General features: G+C 37.0%; 1 protein-coding gene across 2 annotated transcripts; it reads left to right on the plus strand.

The window, feature by feature from the left end:
* Positions 1 to 1,610: 1,610 nt before the first annotated feature.
* On the plus strand, positions 1,611 to 26,541 carry LOC123548972 (ubiquinone biosynthesis protein COQ9, mitochondrial-like). 2 transcript variants are annotated; one of them, XM_045336688.2, is made up of 9 exons: positions 1,611 to 1,682; positions 14,331 to 14,412; positions 17,564 to 17,676; positions 19,500 to 19,659; positions 21,812 to 21,896; positions 22,867 to 22,971; positions 24,389 to 24,544; positions 25,495 to 25,548; positions 26,393 to 26,541. In XM_045336688.2, exons 1-9 carry the CDS (start codon positions 1,628 to 1,630, stop codon positions 26,426 to 26,428), a joined length of 846 nt encoding a protein of 281 aa, XP_045192623.2. In that variant the 5' UTR covers positions 1,611 to 1,627; the 3' UTR covers positions 26,429 to 26,541. The 2 variants fall into 2 exon arrangements, with proteins under 2 accessions (XP_045192623.2, XP_053401771.1); XM_053545796.1 differs by lacking the exons at positions 14,331 to 14,412; positions 17,564 to 17,676; positions 19,500 to 19,659; ... (3 more) ...; positions 25,495 to 25,548; positions 26,393 to 26,541 and adding an exon at positions 9,823 to 12,399 and having other exon boundaries at positions 1,613 to 1,682.
* The last annotated feature ends 97 nt before the right edge of the window (positions 26,542 to 26,638 follow it).

Below are 26,638 nucleotides of genomic sequence, written 5' to 3' on the forward strand. Positions count from 1 at the left end.
CATAATGTTGTTTGGCTACATCAACTGTGACGCTCCAGCAGTTTTGCGCCTGGTGCGTGCACGATTTCAACACATTGCACCAGGAAATGTTGGTAAGCAAAACAAAAATATCGATTTTTATTTTCATTTAGTTATTCTAGTCTAGAATTCTATTCATCCTGAAAAAAAATACTTTTTGGAATAATGAATAATAAGTGGTACTGCCTTGAATGATGGACCAGTCAGTCTGAGGGTAAAGGTTAAGAATTAATAAGCTCAGTAAACTTAAATATAAGGTATGAAAAATCTCAAAGACTGTTTTGATAGCTTATTAAGATAAAAGATGATATAGTTAAAGGTGATAGAAGTATTTTATATGTATACTATTTTTCTAATTTGTGTATTTTCAGGAAACAAAGCGATCAGTGCCTGTCCTTTCCTCTTCCACATATGGAAGCAGACTTAACGAAGCGCTCGAGACTTTTAATCGTGCTCACGTGCGAAGAGATCGCGTGTTTCTATTACAAGCATGGTACGTACTGGACTTCCTCCGATTGATAATCTAAGATTATGAATAAATGTTTATTTCTTGTATATTTCTTCTCCTGTTTCTCACATAATTATAAAATCACGTGCCTCGTTAATATAATCCCACATGCACACACATGGGCCCAATCCGAAAAAAAGCATGTGTCATATAATTCAGTGGTGTTTCGTGTTCTAAATATGAAATTATATGTGAATTTTTGAATATGTTTCATAAAAAAATTAGTTAAGTATGTATGACATAGAATAATAGTCTTCCGAAAGCGCACCCAACCCTAATAAATGTTTAATCATAGTTTGAACTAAATAGTAAGTCCATATAAAAATTTGCACATTTCTCATAGATTCAAGTTATGCTGTTGTATATCATCATTTCTTATTTTCAGCCTTTTATGCATGTTGTTAATACACACTTGTTAGTTTAATAGGCTAGTCTTCAGAGCTTATGTGTTTGTAATATGTCTTGCCGACTGAAAATAAATCTTATCTTGTCAAGCCTAGTTATGATTTGATAGTTATGAATTTACAGCACGAGATGGATAGAAAACAACAGCAGCAGTAGAACTTATTTTTACTATCATCGCCAACTAGTCAAAATAATTCGACGTTCAGATTGTTTTATATTTGTGACTGGCAATCTAGTGGGGATATTGCCCATATGAAAAAATATCTCAATATTTCCTAGGATCGCGCCAAATTAGTTGGACTAATCGCCAACCACCTCGATAGCCTAGTGGTAGAGTACCCGCGCTTCGCTTGCGGTAGGTCAAGCGTTCGTTCCCTGGCCGCGTCATACCAAAGACGTAAAAAATGATACTAGTAGCTTCCTCGCTTCGCCCTACGCATGAAGAGCTCGGTATCAGTCTCAGGATTTTGACGAACCTCTGATGGATGCTGAGAATGACTGTGACTGGATAAAATATCTTGCAACGAATCTACTGCATGATTTTCCCGTGTGGCAGCACTGTAAAGCTAGGCTTTGGGCTCACAGCTACGCGTATATAAGTTTACAAGTATGTAAGTTTAAATGACTGAAAACGCTACATCCGAGTTGATGACAACGATAAAATATTTTATTCGGCTAAATTGTTGCTCTCCAAAAATGGCCGCCTCCATGACCGCAAAAACATTCACTTGTAAATTTCTACAAAATTTTGGTATGTACGTTATTGTAACATAGTGAATTAGACTGAAGAGTTTATGAAAACATGCTGTAATTTGTTTCTGAATGATTCCACTGCCGTTAGCATTTACATAATAACGTGAACTTACCAAGTTACGTAAATAGATATTTGAATTTCATCACTCGGGTTCGTGTGTCTTTGCATGTCTTATAAAGTGATTAGTATGACCGTACAAAAACAAGGTGTGAATTTTACAAGAATTTGAATATTTTACCAGAGTTGTGAAGGCCACGCTAGAGTAATTCAATTTTACGGAAGCAGTAAAGCATGGAGCTATAACACATAGAGAGAGATTTAAGGTTCTTGTCAAGTCTTTTGAAACCATCCCTCGGGTGAATATTTGTTTTAGTTTTTTTATGCCACATATACCTTGGTTTATCATATACAGTATACCAAACTATTCATAAGAAGTAGAAGAAACTTTCAAGACAGGTTATATTTTATTGAACAGCACATTTTGTCATATATCACATGTATTTTGACTGTTTGTGTTCTATTTTGATGAAGATATCAAGCTTCTTTTTCAAAAGTATTTTGTCATTACTTTTATGATTATTGTATGTCTAACATATTTCCCAAGGTACTCCGGGAGTTGAAAGTGTTACAAACTAGGTACATTTTAAAAAAATACAAAAGTTGCAAAATGAAAGTGAAAGTAAAGCTGTCAAAATGACCAAAAACTGCATTATATTTATAGTTAAAAAAAACCATATCAGTTAATCAGTTTTCATTTTCCGGAGTACCTAGGTAAGTATGTTGGACACACAACAGAAACAAATTTAGAGAAATAATGTGTTTGAAAAAGAAGTCTGATATTTTCTCCAAAATAGAATGCAGACAATCGAAGTTACTTCAAGTACATGTGTTGTAAGTAGGGCTGTGGATCGTCAGACAAGTGGCGATTCGATCCGATCTGCGGGTCGGGGCTGACGATTCACAGATCAAACCACGGATCACCAACAACTTATAATGATACAAAAATGCAAGCCTGTTATTTTTGTGCTATTTTCTTTATGGAATCAAAGCTTTGCAGTTCTCATAGTGCTTAGTTTAATAGTTTTGACCTATGTTTAATGTTTTGCTCATTAATTAAAGTCAGGTTTCTCGGGTGGACTTCTGTAATGTTCGGCCATTCTTGCAGATGAACGATATGACGTCGGTCATTAATAATCACAATATTTAGTAACAGTTTTGCATTTGATAAGAAAATTTTATTTGGACATAAATTTCGTATTTAAATTTTTATTGAATTTAATTACTTAAATGATAAATGTTTATTCACTGTTTTGACATATTCCATATTAACTTAAGTTCGAAAATAGGACCGATGCTAACTCTGCCAAAGACATTTATTTACATCAGGTTTAAATTAGAATAAAAAAACTTGTAATCATTTTAGATGTGCAAGAAAATTCATTGAAGACATTTAATGTGGCTTTAATATAGTTTTATTGATAGAATTTTACTAATTGCATGTATTAATGAAAAAGATCACGATCCAACGATCCTGACAATGATGAGTATCTGTACTCAAACTTCTGGTCAAACTCGTGGATATCCGAGTACTTGGATACTCGTTACAGCCCTAGTTGTAAGACAAAATACATGTTACCGAACAAGGTGACCTTTACAGAAAGTATTTTCTACCCCTTCTGAACAATTCTGTATATATATATATGTTATGAATATTACGGGTCTGTCATGTATGATTTCCAAAATAAAAATTTACCTGAGGGGTGGTCTCAAAGGTGTTTACATGATCCTTAAATCTTTCACTTAACCGTCGATTTCCGACTGTCACTGGGCGGCGCTGTCAAAGTAATGAATATGTCACAAATGTTAAGACAATAAAAGCGAAAAAGACAGTATGCTACAGTTAAAATAGGACAGAAGCAATGCAATTACATGTTGACTACCGCCAGCCTCTCTCTAAAGATACTGAGACTGGGGCTGAATTTGACATAGGTTGTTAGGGAGTTCAAAGGTAGGGAGATCGAAGGTACTTTAAAGGTTCTGTGTGTGGAACCACAGTATTGTTATCCTATATCAATTATCTGTTAATCAGTGATAAGGGGGTGTTAACTATCTTACATGTTGAGCAGTACGTAAGAACTGAAGCATTAATTACGATGCATAAATCGAGAGGTTCTGTCAAGTTCTGTACATCGGTGGTTGCAAAAAATAAATTATTATGTCTTTCTTTTAAGGTTGCAACTATTGAATGACATTGTTATTTGTCAAAATGTCAACTAAAATTATCAAATACACAAACCAAAACTTTTTTAATTAATTTGTTAACTGCAACATGTCTGACATCTGCATATTTGCTTAGAAATAAATACAATTTCAACCTTTTCTTGACAAATCTAGTGGTGTCTCGTTTTTAGGAAATGTTAGGAATTAAGAAAAAAATGTGTTTAAAAGCAGTTGGTAAAATAAGTCAAATATTTATTTTAACTCATGCCACAAGCTAAGATAATGATAGTAAATTATTAAAATCTTGCCTTGATTAAAAGAAGAAAAAGTCAACAGATCAAACCCCGGCAATGCGCATACGAGTGTAAAATTGGTTTCAAACAGTGTTACGTGCGCAAGTCACCCTTTACTTCCGTTTTCACAAATTATCAGATCTATACATTTGTTTAAAAAATTGGCTGTTCCACACATCATGTTCAAAAGGTTGTATCAATCACATGTTAAGTGGCGATAATTAGATGTCTGCAGAGGTTGATCTAAAAGGATTCTGAAGGAAAAACAGCAAGCGACTACATGAGGTCATATGCTTAATTATCAGTTATCTCAAGCTCGCTCTATCTATCACCTGGTAGAAGCCAGCTCACTCTAAGCAAAGTATTTTCCATCACAAATATTGTGTGAAACGCTGTAGTGGGTTAAGAACATGAGCTTTCTTCTTCCAGTGACGTGCAGAGCCGCAATCAAGAGGGCACACTGACAGCTTCCTTGACAAGCGGCTTCAATCTGTAATCCTTAATGGTACAAGCTCAAAGCCCTTACCTGTCCCTTCTGGAGTTCCACAGGGGTCTTTTCTTGGGCCCCTGCTCTTCCTTGCATACATAACTGACCTCCCACAAAATACCCAGTCTAAAGTATGTCTATTTGCAGATGACACAGCAACACTAGAATCTGTCACAACAGCAAAGTACCTCAAATGTAGCATGGATACATGTATCTCAAACGATCTCTTGTGTGATGCCCACATAAATTGGTCAACCAAGAAGTCAAATCAGACCCTATGTTTCCTTCAAAGGGTTGTAAAGGTCAACTCAAAAACACTTAAGTCCATGGCATATCAGACCCTTGTCAGACCACAGTTGGAATATAGCTCCGGAGTCTTGGTCTCATACACCCAAAAAGACCAAACAGAAGTGGTCCAATGACGGGCAGCGCGTTTGGCTATGTGCAACTTTGGCTGCACTTCTATTGTCACTGACATGCTATACGGCCTAAATTGGTGCAGGTTAGATCCTTGGTGCATTGATTCCCAACTCTTTCTCATGTACAAAATCTCAAATCAGTTGGTTGCAGTTTTCATGGTAGATTATCTCATCCCCTTTTCAAGGCAATCACATTATTATCATCTGTAGTCTTACAGGGTGCAGCTTGTGAAAAAAATATTCTTTTGAAAAAATAGCAAGTTTAATAACAGTAACTGTTGCTAACATGACTTCAAATCACTTGCCCCTCACTTGGGCAGGGACTACCTTAGCCTGGAAATTTAGGGAGAAGTGACTTCTCCCTCCTGGGGAAACAGGGAGAAGTTTTGAAATTTTGGGAGAAGTTCGGCAAACGTGAGACAGGACATTGCTTACATGCATTAAATAACAATAATAATGTTTATTCAGTTCCATTTGTAGTATTATCTTGCTATGACTTAAATAAAAATGGTGCAATGTTTCAACAATACAGTACATATTTGTACTGTTTTACTGCAAAATGTTTAACAACTTGACACAACAAATCTTTCCTCATATAATCAGTACTTAATATTTCTTGGATTAATTTTTTTCCTTCCTAGAGCAGCTTTTTCAGGTATGTGAGCATTCTGAGTTTAAATTTTTTTATGTTCCTTCAATTTTAAATTTCAATTTTAAACTACAGAGTTTAAAAACCTCTCAATCTTACAATGAAATGTTATTTGTATTGATCAGTAGATAAAATACTTGAAAATCAGGGGCAATATTTTTTAAAACTACATATTTTGACATAAAAAATCTAAAAATTGGTTAAATGTATTACCTCCCTTTAACACATTTCAGAATTAACTAAAATAGTTGTCTGCTATTTTTTATCAAACAACAAATTTAATAGTTTGTCAAGGGCCATATATTTAACTTATATCTGTTTTTAATGAAAGAGAAATGCAGATTAAAATGAATAGTAAGCAGATCCCAATTGAAAAATAAACGTCGGGAGTAACGGGTAGTCTACACTGTGATGGCAATAAAAATTTCGAAACGATTTTTATCTGAAAACAAGAATAACTGGATAAGACAAGTACCGAGGGCGTTCGGTTGACCCGAGGTTTCGTGTTTTGACCCGCGAAAATCAAGAAAAACTCGTAGTTGACCCGCACAAAAAATGTGTCCCGTGCGTCGGCTCGATCCGCGAAATGCGTCTCGAGTTCGAAGTTCTGCATTATGAATCAAAATCTCGGCGAATTTGAATTGTTCGCCGCCACAATTTAAGTATGACAGTAGGCGGAGCGTCGTATGTTAATTAGCTACTGACAGATGTCAATCACTCCACGCGCCGACTGACACGTAATTAGGTTTGTAATTCGGAAGTTAATTATCGCCGTTTTACGAAGTTTTCGGGCTCTCTGATCTCCGATGTCGGTCGGTCAGCTTTAATTATTACTCTTTCATTCTTTAATTATCGTTTACTGCAATCACATTAAATGCAAACAATTAGCAGCTTATCATGCGGCGTCAATCTGAAATCGAGTGATCATCTTTTGTTGTCATGAACACGTTTCGCCGCGCGTGCCTCCCGGTGACATCCTGTGTATTGCGTATTGTGTTTACAGACTTTACATAACCGAGATGTATAATATCGGCGCACTTTATTGCCGATTATGTTTTACTTTCATCCAATTTTAGGGCGACTTGAACTTCGCTTTTCTGGGCGGGAAGGGCGAAGTGAAATATTTTAAAGCGAAGTTTTCGCTCAACTTCGCCTAAAACGCAGTCCCTGCTTGGGCCGTTGAATTTTTCGTGTGAGGAAGCCATCCAGCTTGCTTACGGAAGGTCGTGGTTCTACCCAGGTGCCCACCGGTGATGAAATTATGCACAGAGGGGCACCTGGGGTCTTCCTCCATTATCAATGCTGTAAAGCCGTATGACGTAGATTGTGTCCGTGCGACGTTAAACCCAACATAAAACAAAACAAATTCGTCTCAAATACTTGCCTGACTGGCTGCCGGGTAAATAAGAAATTTGGATGACTTCAAATCCAGCAAGATAAATAATTGGCAGTTTGTAGACATGATCATTAGTTTCAAAAGTTTCATATAAATTATGATAATATCTTCTCATTTTGTTGGTTTCTGAATCAGTTTTCTTAGATGACTTGACTTTTAGATACTTAGACTGGCGATCATTAGTCTGGCGAAGAAAGTTTAATAGTTAACCATTAAATGCTTGTTCGATGAACATTGTGAATAAGCTATTCATCAGATGATTTTGCCTCTTGTTTTTGAACCATTATACATGTATTAGGCAGTGAAACTGAAAATACAAACTTCAGGTAGGCACTGCCTATTTTAGATATACATGTAGTAAACTGTGTCAAGGAACAGTCTGAAAAAAATAATTAAAGTTTCATTTTCTGAAAAAGAGTTATTTGAGCTGAAAAAAATGGTCCCGGGTAAAATATTTGGAAAGAATGGAGGCAACTCCGCTAAACTTTATCGTAGGCTTAGGTTACTATGTACCTAGTATCTCATGCAAACCATGCCCTTTTTACCTCTAGGCAATTTTCGTGTCCGGTCCATATCTTTATCATCGATGGATGGATTTTCAAATAACCTGGCATGAATGTGTACCACAGTAAGACGACGTGTCGCGCGCAAGACCCAGGTCTGTAGCTCAAAGGTCAAGGTCACACTTAGACATTAAAGGATAGTGCATTGATGGGCGTGTCCGGTCCATATCTTTGTCATCGATGGATGGATTTTCAAATAACTTGGCATAAATGTGTACCACAGTAAGACGATGTGTCGCACGCAAGGCCCAGGTCCGTAGCTCAAAGGTCAAGGTCACACTTAGATGTTAAAGGATAGTGCATTGATGGGAGTGTCCGGTCCATATCTTTGTCATCGATGGATGGATTTTCAAATAACTTGGCATGAATATGTACCACAGTAAGACGACGTGTCTTGCGCAAGATCCAGGTTTGTAGCTCAAAGGTCAAGGTCACACTTAGACGTTAAAGGATAGTGCATTGATGGGAGTGTCCGGTCGATATCTTTGTCATCGATGGATGGATTTTCAAATAACTTGGCATAAATGTGTACCACAGTAAGACGACGTGTCGCACGCAAGGCCCAGGTCCGTAGCTCAAAGGTCAAGGTCACACTTAGATGTTAAAGGATAGTGCATTGATGGGCGTGTCCGGCCCATATCTTTGTCATCGATGGATGGATTTTCAAATAACTTGGCATGAATATGTACCACAGTAAGACGGCGTGTCTTGCGCAAGATCCAGGTTCGTAGCTCAAAGGTCAAGGTCACACTTATACGTTAAAGGATAGTGCATTGATGGGAGTGTCCGGTCCATATCTTTGTCATCGATGGATGGATTTTCAAATAACTTGGCATAAATGTGTACCACAGTAAGACGACGTGTCGCACGCAAGGCCCAGGTCCGTAGCTCAAAGGTCAAGGTCACACTTAGATGTTAAAGGATAGTGCATTGATGGGCGTGTCCGGCCCATATCTTTGTCATCGATGGATGGATTTTCAAATAACTTGGCATGAATATGTACCACAGTAAGACGACGTGTCTTGCGCAAGATCCAGGTTCGTAGCTCAAAGGTCAAGGTCACACTTATACGTTAAAGGATAGTGCATTGATGGGAGTGTCCGGTCCATATCTTTGTCATCGATGGATGGATTTTCAAATAACTTGGCATGAATGTGTACCACAGTAAGACGACGTGTCACATGCAAGACCCAGGTCCGTAGCTCAATTTCAAGGTCACACTTAGACGTTAAAAGTCATTTTTCATGATAGTGCATTGATTGGCATGTCCGGTCCATATCTTTATCATTCATGCATGGATTTTAAAATAACTATGCATGAATGTGTGACACAGTAAGACGACGTGTCGCGCGCAAGACCCAGCTCCATAGGTCAAAGGTCCTAAACTCTAACATCGGCCATAACTATTCATTCAAAGTGCCATCGGGGGCATACATGTGTCATCCTATGGAGACAGCTCTTGTTTTAGGTGAAATTTGTCAACAAACATATTTTTTTAAAAAGGTTATGCTTTGATATTTCATGAATTAAATTCTGTCATATTTTAAAATTTCGTTTTAAATATTCAGTCAACAGAAGTCTTTGCTGCTAAAGTTTTCATAGATTTACCATCATAAAATTGAGGTTAAAACTACAATTTATGTAGTATTCAGTATTCAAAATGAAAATCCAATTTTGTTACTTCTCCAGCTATTTGCCATCCATACATGTGAACTTGTATCAGATACATGAAATGCAGAGTTACAAATTTTTCTTGTTTATAACGGCTGTATCCAGTTTTGAGCCAGTCTGGTTAGCTAAGCACAGGTCAATGAATGGTATTCAGTTTCAGTGTAAGGAAGATGTTCTGGTTCATGTTGGGAAGTTGTAAGTTACTTGTGGAGACAAATCAGTACTTGTACAGAAGCCAGGGACACTGGTGGAGACAAGTCAGTACTTGTACAGAAGCCAGGGACACTGGTAAGCCATGATTAAGGTTAATTGGCCATCATTACAATATTGAAGTATTGTTTAAAAATGGCCTTAAAACCAAGGTTAACAGTTAACTGAGAAATAAATTTAGTGAAAAAAATTATCACCGATTACAAGCTGCCTTTTATTTATCTTGCAGGACTAGTCCATTAAAGTATATGACAAACTAAGACACAAGCATGGAGCCTGACATGATTGTAGAAAGTACTGAGGAACGAATGAAACTTATCAGAGAGTGTATAAGTTACAAAGATCCTATTGGAGTAAAGAAATTGATTCTAGAAGACAAATTTAATGAGGAATCTGAGCACTGGGAACTTATCTCGATTCTTGGAGAATGCATAAATAAAGAAAATTTTGATGCTTGTCCTTGCTTTGTTTCTGTTTGTGAGAGATGTATGAAGTATGTGCTGAACGTAGGAAAACCAAAAGAACTTTTGTTGGCCTTGTTAGAGCAGGCAGATGGTTTTGATGATTCTGTGAAGTTTTCAACTTTCCTAGGTTTAATAGAGATGGTTATTTCGAAACTTGACTCAAATCAGTTTTATTCGTTAGAACTTGCTCTAGAAACATTGTCGGACTGTGTTAGTAGATTAGAGTTACCTAAGATCCTTGACCTTGAAGGGGAAGAGAGAAGGGCCCCTGACCTTGACCCATTTGTTGATAAAATCAATACAGATGTAACAGAATATCTGAATTTCTTGTCAAAATTTGTACATCAGCTGACAAGTTCTAAAGATAAAGAAAGTGTAGTACATAGAAAGAAAAAAGTACTAATGAAATATTTACTGAGAGTTTTGGAACATCCCCTTGTGTACTTAGATTTGCAAGCAAAAGAAGTAAATGGACGCACAGTTAAGTCTGGTTCTGTACTCTGTATGGAACATTTGATGGTTCAGTTGACATCACTGCAACCAAGAATCACTGACCTCATAAACGATTGTTTAAAACACAATGAAAGATTAAGTAAGAGAAAGAGAATCAGACTTGATACCGATGAAGATGCGTGTTCCGAAAGTTTTGATGAAGAACCGGTTTCCATGTTAGCAATGAGTTGTTTGTCATACCTTATGTTTGTAGAAGGGTATGGGCAGCATGAAATGCCATGTCTTGTAACAAAGCAGGGCATAATGGAAAGTAATCTGCAATTTGTGTTTACGTTGATGAAGAAGGAAGAGAGTGAAATTCGTTTAAAAGGTGTGCAGTTGTTTCAGAGTCTGCTACAGAGTCTGAACGAAGGAACTGTACTCGCATATGAAGATCTTGACAGACCCGAGTATTTCCAAATTTTGGATGCTTTATTTGACATAATGATACGTTGCCCAGTCAAAGATATCAGACAGCAGTGTGTGCAGATTGTACCAGGCTATATACAATTGTTTGGCCCTGAAGCTAGGTACCAGACCTTCCTCAAATTGTTTGGTACCCTGAAACATGCTGGCTCGTTTGGATATTGTGTTCAACTTTTCAAAAATCAGATGGAAGAAGTAATAGCTGATCCCTGGACTGGTTCAAAAACTGCGCACATCTTTTGTGGTATTAATCTGAAGAGATTATTTTTATTGATGACCAGTCTACCAGAGGGACCAGCCACTGACTTAGTTGAAAGTTCAGACAGAATTATTGCTGTATTGAACTTCATAAGATATCTTGTTCTGAAAGATCCCCCACAAACAAACATGACTGGTTTCTGGGATTTTTATCCACACTTAGAGAAAGAATTTATGAAGCCATTACAGCTTGGTCTAGATATGTCAAAGGGTCATTACAGGTTAGAAATTACTGGTCTGGAAGAAGGGAACCAGTCAAAAGAAAGTAATGAGGAACAGGTTGAAATGAGTGTCAGTGTGGCCGGGTTCAGGATGCCAAGGATGGCACGTGGACAGAAGATTGCCATCATGAATATGGCATTGAATACGCTTGACTTGATCACAAGCTTACTGGTCAGAGTGAATGAACTTGTAGAGCAACAAAAGAAAACAGCTGACAAATAAATTCTTACGTTGTGTTTTGAAAAGACATGCCACATCCACGCGATGATACGAAATTGGTTATCTTATGTTTTCTATGGATGATGAAAAGAAACTTTTATGTATATGTGATTTATGATATCTGCATTGAAATGGGTAATTGTGCACTGCTGTGTTAAATGGTAGCTTATTTATGTTGCATTTCTTGTTGTTTAAAAAAATTACGAAGTAATTGCAATTCTATCAATATGATACTGTAATTCATAGAGATAAGTGTTTGAGAGAAAAATAAGTTTACTGTCACTTTAAAGCATATCAGAAATTTATTTTTACTCATGACATTCATAATATTATATTATGATGTGGACAGTCTTAAGGTCAGCAATACATATTAGGTGCGGAATGATGTATACAACATTCTCCAAAAGTCACAATAACACAAATGACATTTTGATCATTTGCAATTTATAATGCATTATTGCAAGAATTTGCAGGATGTTAACCCTTAGCTTGCTGGCGGCGAGTGATTCTGCCTTTGCGACCAGTGCAGACCAAGATCAGCCTGCACATCCGTGCAGTCTGATCATGGTCTGCACTGTTCGCTATTCAGTCAGTAAATTTTTAGTAAACACCCCTTCAAATGATTAATGGTACTGCCCAAATTGTAAGATGGACCAGTCCATAATAGAAATTTAGCATGGTAAGGGTTAAAAGATTTTCAGTGAAATAAAATATCAACAACACTATGTTAATTTTGGTTCATGGGTAAATGTCTTGTCATTGGTTATAAAAGGCAGATGTTGAGTTTGGTGTAAAAACAGTTCAGATGTCCTTTACAATTTCTTAATTAAACAACTTTCTTTTAACATTAGAGAGAGGAATTCAATACTATTTAGAATTATCATCAAAACTGTTGATCTTCTGAAGCCTCGAAATTAACCTTTAGCCTGCTGTGAAGCCTCGAAATTAACCTTTAGCCTGCTGGCGAGCAGACTGATCATGGGCTGCACTGTTCGCCATTCAATCAGTAAATTTTCAATGAACACCACTTCAAATAATAAAATGGTACTGCCCAAATTGAATGATAGACTAGTCCATTTTAGAAATTTAGCGGGTTAAGGTTGAAATGTATTGATTGCATCAGAAAGTACGTAGTCCTTTAAAATCATTTACACCAGTCATCACAGTAAAATTTGACATTGAAAAATTAATGTAGAAAACGCAATTGCAAATCTCTTTGTCACTGGGTACTTCTTTTTAGCTCGCCTTTGGCTCACTTCTTTTTAGCTCACCTGAGTGAAAGGCTCATGGTTAGCTTTTGTGACCTCTCAATGTCCGTCGTGTGTCGTCCGTCCATCAACATTTCCCCAAAAAAATTTTCTGCTTGAAAACCACTGGGCAGAATTACACCAAACTTAATAGAAATGATCCTTGGGTGGTCTCCTTTCAAAATTGTTCAAAGAATTGATTCAATGCAGAAATCTGGTTGCCATGGCAACAGAAAGGAAAAACTTTAAATATCTTGCCCAAAACCGGAAGGCTTGGAGCCTTGATATATATGAATGGTCCTCTATGAAGATTGTTCAAATTGTGCCCCTGGGGTGAAAAGAGGCCCCGCCCTGGGGGTCACAAGTTTTACATAGACTTATATAGGAAAAAACTTTAAAAATCTTTTTGTCTGAAACCACAAGACCTAGGCCTTTGATATTATGTATGTAGCAATGCCTTGTGGTCCTCTACGAAAATTGTTCAAATTATTACCCTGGGGTGAAAAGAGGCCCTGCCCGGGGTGAGGTGGGGGGGGGGGGTCTCAAGTTTTGCATAGATTTATATAGGAAAAAGCTTTAAAAATCTTCTTGTCTGATACTGCAAGGCCTAGGCTTTTGATATTTGGTATGTTGCATTGCCTTGTGGTCCTCTACCAAAAGTGTTCAATTTTTGCCCCTTGGGTGAAAAGAGGCCCAGCCCGGGGGGGTCTCAAGCTTTACATAGACTTAAGTATTATATCTGTAGGAAAAAACTTGAAAAATCTTCTTGCCTGAAACTGAAAGGCATGGGCTTTTGATATTTGGTATGTTGCCTTGCCTAGTGTTCCACTACCAAAATTTTCAAATTATTCCCCTTGGGTGAAAAGAGGCCCTGCCCTGGGGGTCCCAAGTTCAACATAGACTTATATAGGAAAACAAAATCTTCTTGTCTGAAAGTTCAAGGCCTAGGCCTTTGATATTTGGTATGAAGCATTGCCTAGTGGATCTCTAACAAGATTGTTCAAATTATGCCCCTTGGGTTAAAAGAGGCCCCGTCCAGGGGGTCACTTGTTATATGAGTTATATAGGAAAAAATACTCAAAAAATTATCAGATCATATTTCCTAGACTATTTAATTATAATTACCTGATGACCCCAAGTGATTAGGGGTCACTTGACTTTGACCTACTTACCTACTTTTTTTTTTTTAAGATAATCCTGATCTTAAACGACCATGAATGTGACCTATGAACCTACTTTCTTAATATTTTAGCATCAGTTTGCCATTTGAAACATGTGGCTCATATAACTCAGGTGAGTGATTCAGGGTCATCATGACCCTCTTGTCTGTTGTTTAAAGGCATTGACTTAACAATACTGAATAGATAAAGGTAGGGTAAGATGTTAACATAAATGTTGCTTTCATGCAGTTCGAGGTCAGTTGAGAGGAGCATCATGTCGTATAATGTCACAGGAATCGACAGGGTCAAATGGAAATGGCTCAGCTGAAAGGTTAGTTATTGTTCATCATTGAACTATTTCTTATGGATAAAATAGTTGGTGGTCAGTGGTCCTACCCAGGTGCTCTTGTCTGAAATAATGCAAAGAGGGACATCTTGGGTCTTTCCCCACCAGTTGAAACTTTACATAAGCTTTAAGAAGCAACAACAACAAGAGCTGTCTCCATAGGATGACATATGCCCCCGATGACACTTTGAATGAGTAGTTATGGCCGATGTTAGAGTTTAGGACCTTTGACCTACGGAGCTGGGTCTTGCGCGCGACACGTCTTACTGTGCCACACATTCATGCGTAGTTATTTTAAAATCCATGTATGAATGACAAAGATATGGACCGGACACGCCCATCAATGCACTATAATGAAAAATGACCTTTAACGTCTAAGTGTGACCTTGACCTTTGAGCTACGGACCTGGGTCTTGCGCGCGACACGTCGTCTTACTGTGGTACACATTCATGCCAAGTTATTTGAAAATCCATCCATGGTTGACAAAGATATGGACCGGACACGCCCATCAATGCACTATCCTTTAATGTCTAAGTGTGACCTTGACCTTTGAGCTACGGACCTGGGTCTTGCGCGCGACACGTTTTCTTACTGTGGTACACATTCATGCCAAGTTATTTGAAAATCTATCCATCGATTACAAAGATATGGACCGGACACGCCCATCAATGCACTATCCTTTAATGTCTAAGTGTGACCTTGACCTTTGAGCTACGGACCTGGGTCTTGCGCGCGACACGTCGTCTTACTGTGGTACACATTCATGCCAAGTTATTTGAAAATCCATCCATCGATGACAAAGATATGGACCGCACACGAAAATTGTGGACAGACTGACAGACGGTTCAAAAACTATATGCCTCCCTTCGGGGGCATAAAAACATTAGGGCCTGTATTAATCAAAGTTTTAAAGGGCAAGGAAAAACTGACAATAACTTAATTTAGTATGAAAGCCATCCTCGAGCCATTCATAACGCTGAAAGAATTTTTAAAATTGGACCACTATTGAAAAAGATACTGCATTGAAATTTAAGAAACCGGCTGATCATAGAGGCAGCCATTTTAGTGTGTTTATAACGTCATTTACACACTGCTGAGTTCTTTATTTAGCAATAACCTTCTAAATAGATTAATTTCATTTGTTTCTTGAGTGTAAGATGAATAACATGATGATTTCTTTAATTATAGCTGGAAAAAGTAAAGAAATTATTTTACAGTTTTAAATAAGTAAATTCAGTTTAAATATATATCTAGAAGTTTAAATCTGCCATTTTTAGCTCGACTATTCGAAGAATAGGTAGAGCTATCCTACTCACCACGGTGTCGGTGTCGGCGTCACACCTTGGTTAAGTTTTTCGTACCAGTCCACATTTTGACAAAGTCTTTTGAGATAAAGCTTTGAAACTTTCAACACTTGTTTAACATCACCATGTCCAGTTATAGGCAAGAGCACATAACTCCATCAAGTATTTTGGGTGAATTATAGCCCTTTTTGACTTAGAAATCTGGGTTAAGTTTTTCGTACCAGTTCATATTTTGACAAAGTCTTTGAAGATAAAGCTTTGAAACTTTTAACACCTGTTTACCATCACCATGTCCAGTTATAGGCAAGAGTACATAGCTTCATCAAGGATTTTGGCTGAATTATGGCCCCTTTTGACTTAGAAATCTTGGTTAAGTTTTTCGTACCAGTTTATATTTTGTGTAAAGTATTTGACATATGGCTTTGAAACTTTTATCACTTGTTCAGTATAATAGTCTCTATCTGTAGGAAAGAGTACATAACTATCATATATTTTGGCTGAATTATTGCCCTTTTTGGACTTGGAAATTGGTTCTGATTTCATACAAGTCCACATTTTGTCAAAACTATTTGACATATGGCTTTTAAACTTTGAACACTTGTTTATCATCATGATTTCCATCTGTAGGCAAGAGTACATTTTGGCTGAATAATGGCCCTTTTTGGACTTTGAAATTGGTTCACACATTGCCATTTAGTGCAAGACTTATGGAAATCCACATATACGGAAACATTGTTTGTCTAATGTATTTTTTTCTTTTGTCTGAATATCTGTAGAAATATTTTGACCCCATTCTTCAATCAATTCTTCGAATAGTCGAGCATGCTGTCATCCAACAGCTCTTGTGTTTTTTGTTGCCATGGAAACAAAATGGCCGCTATTTTTTATCAAATATTCAAATGCTTATAACTCTATCATTTTAAAGCCGATTTTGAAATTTTTTTCACTTCTTTAAATGATTCAGAAAATCCTTTACGACAAAATTAACATGAGAATAACATTGCCTTTCCCTTTAAGTCTGAAATTTAAACTTTTAAAAATTTGAATTTCCACAACTTCCTTTCTAAATAAATATATATACTCGTGTAACTTTGCACAGCTTTTTATATGCTTGTCTCTGAAAAAGCGGGGCGTATTATGTGAACAGCCGTGGCGAGCGTTGGCTGGCGTCCAAAAGCATGTCCGCTCTCTTAAGTCAGTTTTCATCTGACCTTCACAAAACTTACTGACAATGTTTGTGGGCATAATATCTTGGCCAAGTTCGATAACCATCCAGATCCCCCAGGCACTCTGGATTACCTGGAAAACTGCAAATTTAGCCTTGTCCCCTCTCTAAGTCGAACAGTTTTCATCTGCTTTTCAACAGACTTGCTGACAATGTTTGTGGCATAATGTCTCGGCCAAGTTTGATAACCACCCAAATTGCCCCAGGCACTCTTGGATTATGGCCCTTGCATTACTTATTACCTTTATGATATGTAACTGAATATTTAGATGGGCATATTTTGACAGTCTAGCACTCTTATTGTTGTAGTATATGCCACATGCATGCCAATTTTCATATAAACTTTAAACTTAAATTGAAATGATCTATGGGCCTAGCTTACCACTTTTTCAGTGAACAATAATTTATACAAGTAAACTAAAGACATAATTGTTCATTTCTGTGCAAAATATAGTTGTTGTAGTGTATTTCCCAAGTCATGGTTGTGTTAAATTGGGTTCAAATTGCAATATTGATTATTGATATTTCTGTGAAATGATTTTATATTCATTACTTTGTGACAAGTGTGCTGAAATGTTAATTTTGCTTTCTTTAAAATTTTGTCAGTAATGTAGAAAATGACAGCCAGGAGACAGAATATGAAGTAAAACAAAGAATTTTGAAGTCATCTCTCCCTTTTGTTCTGTCTGAAGGATGGACCCAGAACGCCATTGCTGCTGGTGAGTTATTAAGGGATTGACCTAGAATGCTTTGCTGGCAGTTATTTACTGTTCAGTGATGGTCTCAGAATGCCATTGCTGCTGGTGAGTTATTAAGGGATTGACCTAGAATGCTTTGCTGGCAGTAATTTACTGTTCAGTGATGGTCTCAGAATGCCATTGCTGCTGGTGAGTTATTAAGGGATTGACCTAGAATGCTTTGCTGGCAGTAATTTACTGTTCAGTGATGGTCTCAGAATGCCATTGCTGCTGGTGAGTTATTAAGGGATTGACCTAGAATGCTTTGCTGGCAGTAATTTACTGTTCAGTGATGGTCTCAGAATGCCATTGCTGCTGGTAAATTATTGTTCATAGATGGAGCAAGAATGTCATTACTGCTGGTACATTATCTGTGCATGGATTGCCCAAGAATGACATTTCTGGTGGTAATTTATTGTCCAGGGATGAAATGGGTATGTTCTTGCCTTCTGATATGTTATTGTCTAGGGATGATTAGAGTATGTCCTTGCTGCAAGTAAGGTATTGTCCAAGGATGAACCTAGAATGTCCCTTTTGCTGATAAGGTACTGTCCAGTGATGGACTGTAATGCCCCTGCTCTTGATAAGGTATTGTCCAGGGATGAACCTAGAATGTCCAAGCTGCTGATAAATTATTGTCCTAACATGAACCAAGAATGTCCTTGATGCTAATAAAGTACTGTCCAGGGAATGTCCCTGCTGCTGATAAATTATTGTCCAAGGATGAACCTAGAATGTCCCTGCTGCTGATAAATTATTGTCCAAGGATGAACCTTAAATGTCCCTGCTGCTGATAAATTATTGTCCAAGGATGAACCTAGAATGTCCCTGCTGCTGATAAATTATTGTCCAAGGATGAACCTAGAATGTCCCTGCTGCTGATAAATTATAGTCCAAGGATGAACCTAGAATGTCCCTGCTGCTTATAAGGTTTTGTCTAGGGATGAACGTAGAATGTCCCTGCTGCAGATAAGGTATTGTCCAGGGATGAAATGTTGTCCCTGCTGCCGATAAAGTATTGTCCATGTATGAACCTAGAATGGCCTTGCTTCTGATAAGGTGTTGTCCAAAGATTAACCAAGAATGTCCTTGCTGCGGATAAGGTCTTGTCCAAGGATGAACCTAGAATGTCCTTGCTGCTGATAAGATATTGTCCAAGGATTAACCAAGAATGTCCTTGCTGCGGATAAGGTATTGTCCAAGGATGAACCTAGAATGTCGTTGCTGCTGATAAGATATTGTCCAAGGATGAACCTAGAATGTCCCTGCTGCGGATAAGGTATTGTCCAAGGATGAAATGTTGTCCCTGCTGCTGATAAGATATTGTCAATGTATGAACCTAGAATGCCCTTGCTTATGATAAGGTATTGTATAGGGTTGTACTGTCTATACATCCTTGCTGTTGATAAGGTATTGTTATTAACGGATGGACTGAAAATACATGAGCTGTTTTCATTCACTGATGTACACTTCAGATGTCTTGTTGATGAACACAAAAAGAACAATGCAACCTGTATTGACTGAACACCTTTTGCGAAAACGTGTTTGTTGTTGTTTGTAGAGGTTCTTGCTCTGCAGAGTTAATGTTACTTAGAACCTTATCTTATGGTATACAAAATGTCCATCTAACTTGTGTTTGTGAGTTGTTCTTATTTGGAGGTATTGTAAGCAGAGATTATATCTTTTGCAAATTATTTGTTTAAACCATCTTCAAACTTTGAAAAAGATACCTCATTATGTATCTTCATCCAAATGTTAACACAAATTGATATTAAATTTTAAAATGATATTTTTATGAATTTTAGGTGCAGAAACAGAGGGCTTGCCTGGAGTGGCACATGGGTTGTTTCCGAGAGGTGGTGTTGAACTCGTGTATTATTTCTACACAGACTGCAATAAAAGACTGGCTGAACAACTAGCAGAGCAAGTGAAACAGGAGAAAGAGGAAAATGAAACGAAAGAAAGGTAACTTCAATTGTTGAGTTACAGCAGAGCTTTGCTTGTTAAGATGCATTGATGGTTTGAAATCAATAAAATACAGAAAAGAATGAAACTTTGGAATAATTTGTGATAAAAACTGCTTTGAAATTATATTCTTTCTGGCATTTTATGTTGTACACCGAAAAAGGTATAAATATCAGATACATCCAGTCTGACTTGCAGTGGGTATTTCCCACTCCAAAATATGTTATTGGTTGCTTCCTTATTGAAGATGTTTTCCTGTTTCTAGAATGTTTATTAGCTCACCTGTCACATAGTGACAAGGTGAGCTTTTGTGATCACCCTTCGTCCGTTGTGCGTCCGTCAACAATTTCTTGTCTGCATGATAGTGGTTTCATTTATGATTTTATTTTAACCAAACTTGCACACAACTTGTATCACCATAAGATCTCGGTTCCTTTCTTGAACTTTTCCAGATCCCGTTATGGGTTCCAGAGATATGGCCCCTGAAAGGGCCAGAATTAGCTATTTTGACCTTGTCTGCACAAAAGCAGCTTTATTTGTGATTTGATTTTTACCAAACTTGCACACAACTAGTATCACAATAAGATCTTGGTTCCTTTCTTGAACTGGCCAGATTCCATTATGGGTTCCAGAGTTATGGCCCCTGAAAGGGCCAGAATTAGCTATTCTGACCTTGTCTGCACAAAAGCAGCTTCATTTATGATCTTATTTTAACCAAACTTGCACACAACTTGTATCACCATAAGATCTTGGTTCCTTTCTTGAACTGGCCAGATTCCATTATGGGTTCCAGAGTTATGGCCCCTTAAAGGGCCAGAATTAGCTATTTTGACCTTGTCTGCACAATAGCAGCTTCATTTATGATTTGAATTTAATAAAACTTGCACAAAACTTGTGTCACCATAAGATCTCGGTTCCTTTCTTGCACTGGCCAGATCCCTTACTGGTTTCCAGAGTTATGGCCCCTGAAAGGGCCAAAATTAGCTATTTTGACCTTGTCTGCACAATAGCAGCTTCATTTATGATTTGATTTTAACAAATCTTGCACACAACTTGTATTACCACAAGATCTTTGTGCCTTTCTTGAACTGGCCAGATTCCATCATGGGTTCCAGAGTTATAGCCCCTTAAAGGTCCAAAATTGGCTATTTTGGCTTTTGCAGCCATATAGACTTCATTTATGGTTTGATTTGATACAAACTTCCAAAATTTCTTCAACAACAATAAATCTTGGATTCCATGACGAACCTGTCAGATCCAATCGTAGGTTCCAGAGTTATTTTATATCTGATTACCTCCCCTGATTGAAATCAAAATGGATTTATATCAGTAAGTACTTATAGGACTTATTTGAAATTTCATTATTGTCATTAGTTGGACTGAGACAATCAGGGTAGATAACTATGGACTGATTTTATTTCAAATTACCTCCCTTTATTTCAACTTAAAATGGGTATATCTCCGTAAATAATGATGATACTGATCTGAAATTTCATATATGTCAACAGATGGACTTGGACAATCAGTGGAGATACATATTGACTGAATTTATGACAAATCACCTCCTTTATTTTTTATCTAAATGAATACACCTTAGCAGCTTCTAATGAGATGGGTTTGAAACGATCATATCATTTTGAGCAATGGTACTCGGGTGAGCGACACAGGGCCATCATGGGCCTCTTGTATTTCATGTTGTATGCAGCAGTTGAACAATTTTATTATGGAACTATACTCATATTGTTAGGTATGTGCAACAAGTAACTGGACATGACTTTTAACATAGTGGTCCTTATTTTTCATGTTACTTTAAAATTCTGGAGCCACAGTGTTCTTGAATACTAACAAAAATAAAACTGTTCCAAGTAGATCTCCTTAGTTTGATTCCTGAGCAAGATGTATATTCTCCATGATTTGATAAAAGACATTGTGTCTGATGTCATTTTGTCCTCCACCTTTGATTTCTGTGGAGAAGTTGGTAGTTACTCGTGGAGAACAGGTTAGTACTGGTGTAGACTCCAGAAACACTGGTTAGGTTGTTTGCCTGTTATATAAATGTTACATAAACGGGAATACTGTTGAAAAACGGTGCTTTACCCCCAAAAAATTAAAGATATGAATACAAAATAAACTTGTTTGCTTTTATTTTCAGTGGTCCCAAAATCCGACCATTTATCACAGGGGCAGTAGAAACAAGGCTGAGAATGATCACTCCGTACATTGAGAAATGGCCACAGGTAACAGACACTCCCAAAATTAATATTGCTTTTAGATTTCCATTTAATTTTGTTGACATAAAATTTATAGGATTGAGCAAAAATTGCTATTTCATTGAGACATAAATTTATGGAATTCCAAGCTTTAATGAAAAATAGATATTTTATCTGTTGGGACTGCAAGCCCCAAATCCACAAATTTCAGACTTCCTAGAAATGTTAGACTGATCTGCAAGTTGTGTATAAAATTAGGATAATTCTCAATAGTAATATCTACTTAGAATACCATTGCTATAGGTTATAAATTGAAAATTCAAATTTAGTCTTACAAACAGTAAAAACTTTTGATGCCTTGCCTGTCATGTCTGTAGCTTTGTATGTCACCAATTTTTGCCAGACTTCATATGATATTTATTATGCCCCGACTTCCTCCTACCCCCAGGCCCCCTCTCCTCCTATAGACCATTTTATTTCTGATCAGTTACTAGAGATATGAAGTTATCAAACTTCATAGGATGATAACCTGTGGTCAGCAGAATGATGTTAGATAAAAATGGTTGAACTTAACAACTCCTAGGCCTGAAGTAGTCAAACAGCATAGAATGATTGCCTGTAGTCAGTAGATGACCCCTCCACCCCTCTACCCATTGGTTTAAAGTCATGTAGTCAGAGGTCGAGCTCATAGTGACCTTTAAACTGTGAACGGTAGCTGATAAGCATTTGAAACACTCGTAGGTCTATGTCTTCCAAATTTATAGAATTATTGCCTTTAGTCTGTTAATGACTTCTGCTATTTTAAGGGTCATTATGTCAAAGGTAAAGGTCACAGTGACCTCAAGGCCAAAAACAGTTTTGTTCAAAAACTGAAAATTAGATACCCAGTTTCCTCAGACAGGTCATCATAGAGGGCATATATGTTTTACAAACTGCTCTTGTTATTTGTGTACTTCCATGTATAGTTAGACAAGAGGATCTTTATATTTAATTACAGGCTATGGCAATGCTGGCTTTGCCACAAAATGCTCCGGAAGCATTTTCTAACTTACTAAACTTGACAGATGAAATCTGGTTCTATGCTGGGGATACATCGACAGATGTAAGTACACTTCTGTGTAAGAAGACATAATTTTGATGTGTATTTTGATGTGTTTATTTCTGTGTCTACATTATACTTTGCACATTTAAATATTGTTTTAACCTTTCGCCTGATGGTGGCAAGTGATTTTAGCCTGATGGCGGCAAGTGATTTTAGCCTGATGGCGGCAAGTGATTTTAGCCTTTGCAACCAGTGCAGACCAAGATCAGCCTACATGGACATGCATGCTGATCATGGTCTGTACTGTTTGCTATTCAGTCAGTAAATTTTCAGTGAACATCCCTTGGAATACTAAGTGGTACTTGCCCAAATTGAATGATGGAATAGTCCAATTTAGAAACTTAGCAGGGTAAAGGTTAGACCAAACAGATATAATTAGTTACATTAGCCAGATATGTAAATGGAAAAGAAATAAAGATATTAGTTCATGTAAACTTACCTCAGTTTGACCTTGACCTCATTTTGGACTTAGGTTGCTTTATATAGGCCATCTCTTGGTTAACCAAATGGGACCGTTTCGTCTAGCATCAATACCGCTTACAAGAATGAATTGATACTAATACAGATGTAACCTGTGACCATTCCTCATCTTCAAACATAACCTGATCTCAGTTTGACCTTGACCTTGACCTCATTTTGGACATAGATTGCTTTATATGGGCCATCTCTTGGTTAACCAAATGGGACCGTTTCATCTAGCATTAATACTGCTTACAAGAATGAATTGATACTAATACAGATGAAACCTGTGACCATTCCTCATCTTCAAACATCACCTGACCTCAGTTTGTCCTTGACCTCGTTTTGGACTTAGGTTGCTTTGTATCGAGAAGGATGCCACAGGGGGCATCAAGCGTTTATTGAACGCAGCTCCTTGTTTTAATATATTTTTTTCAATGTCAGTATTCATCTATGAAAAGGTAAGTTCATGTCTTGGAAAGAAAGTTTATTCCTGTATATCACATGCTGCCGCCAGAAGTTTGTTGCTTTCAGAGGAGCTTTGTACAGTGTAAAATTACTTAAAGGTCCAATACTAAGGAAAGTGACCATTTTAATTTCTTTTAAAAAGCACAGAAACTATTTCATTTTATTGGAAAATGAAAGTTGGTATGTAGAAATTCGAAATAAATCGCAGTATATGTACAATTATTTTTCTATGAAGTATGAAGAAAGTTAAAAAGACCTGGGGGGTCATTCTGTCGATTCATTGAAATTTCAACATAATACACATACATTTCTTCGAGTTCCAAAGACCTTCTGTAAATTTTGACCTGCCAATCTTCATTATTTAGTGTCTTGCAGAAGTCTATGCACTGGCTATGAAAAAAATTGCCAACTCACTTTCCCTTAGTAATGGACCTTTAAAGAATCAGAATAATATTAACTTTAAAGTTTAATAAAAAATACTATATTTCAGTTTAACTGGTACACAAAGCGTCTAACCCTGGCAGGTGTTTATAAAGCCACTGAAGTGTTTATGGTACAGGACAAGTCAGTAGATTATGATGAAACTTGGCAGTTTCTGGACAGAAGAATGAATGATTTAAACAAGTTTGGAAATCTAGCCAGAAGTGTATGTTCAGTTTCATTTTAAATGAATTGCTATTTTCATAGAATATGGACCCTGTTTTGGGGAATTAGAAATGGTTTACAATAGAAAAATGAAAGTTTATGTGGACAAGATACAAAAAAATTGTCAGTCCTTTGTTGTCATAAATTTTTGTTGTTTTTTTATCATAGGAAGTTTGAAAAACAATCTTAAAAGTTACCTCTGTTCATTAGATTGATATCTTTACCTTAGCCTGGTGAGGGCAAGTGCAGACCAAGAGTTGTGCAGGCTGATCATGGTCTGCACTGTTCCTTATTCAGTCAGTAAATTTTCAGGGAACATCCCTTTAAATAATGTGGTACTGCCCAAATTGGATGATGGACCAGTCCATTTAGAAATAAAGCAGGGTAAAGGTTAAAATAAATCCACTTAAAAGCCTTGTTATAGAGAAACTGCTACCACATTCAGGTGAAGCGGCATCTGTGTCCGATTGATTAAGTCCAAGTTCCAACGGTTTCAAACCTTGTACCCCCACTTTTGTGTGTTCTAAACATACCTTGGGGTGTCCTTTCAAACGATGAAGCTGTCCAGTTGACGTGTGGATGATATGTGGTTCTCCCAGGTGCCCTCCTTTGCCTGAAATTACATTCATAAGGACATCTGAAAAAGGTTGAAAGTCACCATATTCCCTTAATTGGTCAGTAGGAGGGCTCGATTCATATAACACCAGGCTGTCCCGATCGTGTGATGGAGAAATGTGCCATCGTGTTTCAATTGGGCTATTCTGCATGTCCCCTTTTTTTACCAGATTATGCGCAACTAGCCCAACATTGAAATGAATACAAATGGGGCAATATTGGTGCACTGGGCAAAAATGGGGTTCGCTGATAACGAAATATATCAAACAACATTACTGAAGTGTTTATTGTAACAGTTACTACAGAGAGAAGGTATCAATCTTTCTTGCTTTTCAGGGTCAACAAAGTGGGCAGATTTTGTCCGAGGCTTGCAAAGGAGTTTTTATCATGGTAAGTAATAAAATGAGGTTTTCTTTCAGTTAAAGTCTGCCCGGTTAGGTCAATAGGTAGAGCACAAGGTTATATGAATGAAGAAGTTGCTAGTTTTATTCCAGATTAGGTGTATATTCTCCTTGATGACTGTATATAGCACATTATATATGTGAAGTCTTTGGTACATCACCTCTAAAACTAGTCATGAATTGGAGTTTGTCCGTTACTAGAGTAAAAATGATCAGAATAGAATTCAAGAGCACTTGTTATGTAAGCTGACCACTGTTACATACCTGAAGTAATTTTAACCATGTTAAACAACTTTCTGTTTAAGGGAAGTTGGAATGTCTAAAATATTCATTTGTTTAGAGAATGTCATGATAATTACTCACGATATATTCTGCTTTCTATGTGATATGAAGAGATTTTGTAAAAACAGATGATAGGAAATAATTATATAACTGGTACTCATCAAACATTGAACACAATTTTAATATCCAATGCATTATGTTGCAATGTTCTCAACTTAAGAATCAAAAAAGTCTCTTTACATAAGCAGTTAATGTTATAATGGGTTTTGTGATATTTTGTTGACTATGCAATGTTATGTATTTATCACATATATGAACCAGCCATTTAATGTTACGTATTTTTGATGTTATGTACTTCGGTTTTATTTGTTTATCTTGGAAAAGGGATAGCTTTGAAACATCAATGAAATAAACTTTAAAATTATTGTCAAAAATACGTGTTCCCGGAGAAATAACCATTTTGACCGAAACCATGAAATTTTATGCCAACAATGTTAAATTATTTCACAGTATCTTAGATCAAATTAATCTTCTTTTTTTTTTCATTGCAGGCAAGGAATGTACTGGGTGCAAATTCAAGAGCATGATGAGTTGATAAATTAATTGACACTGATGTTGTTAATCCTACCTGTTTGTGTACACTATTTTCTGTGGACCTTATATCTGCCGAGAACATTTTATTATATACTTGTGTATGTTATCTGTTCATTGTTTTAAAATTTTAATACATCATAACCCCTCAAAAACAGAACCCCTGAAAAGTGGACACCCCTTAATACTGAACTATGGTTTGGTTG

This window comes from Mercenaria mercenaria, chromosome 6, assembly GCF_021730395.1.
Source record: "Mercenaria mercenaria strain notata chromosome 6, MADL_Memer_1, whole genome shotgun sequence".
NCBI lineage: Eukaryota > Metazoa > Mollusca > Bivalvia > Venerida > Veneridae > Mercenaria > Mercenaria mercenaria.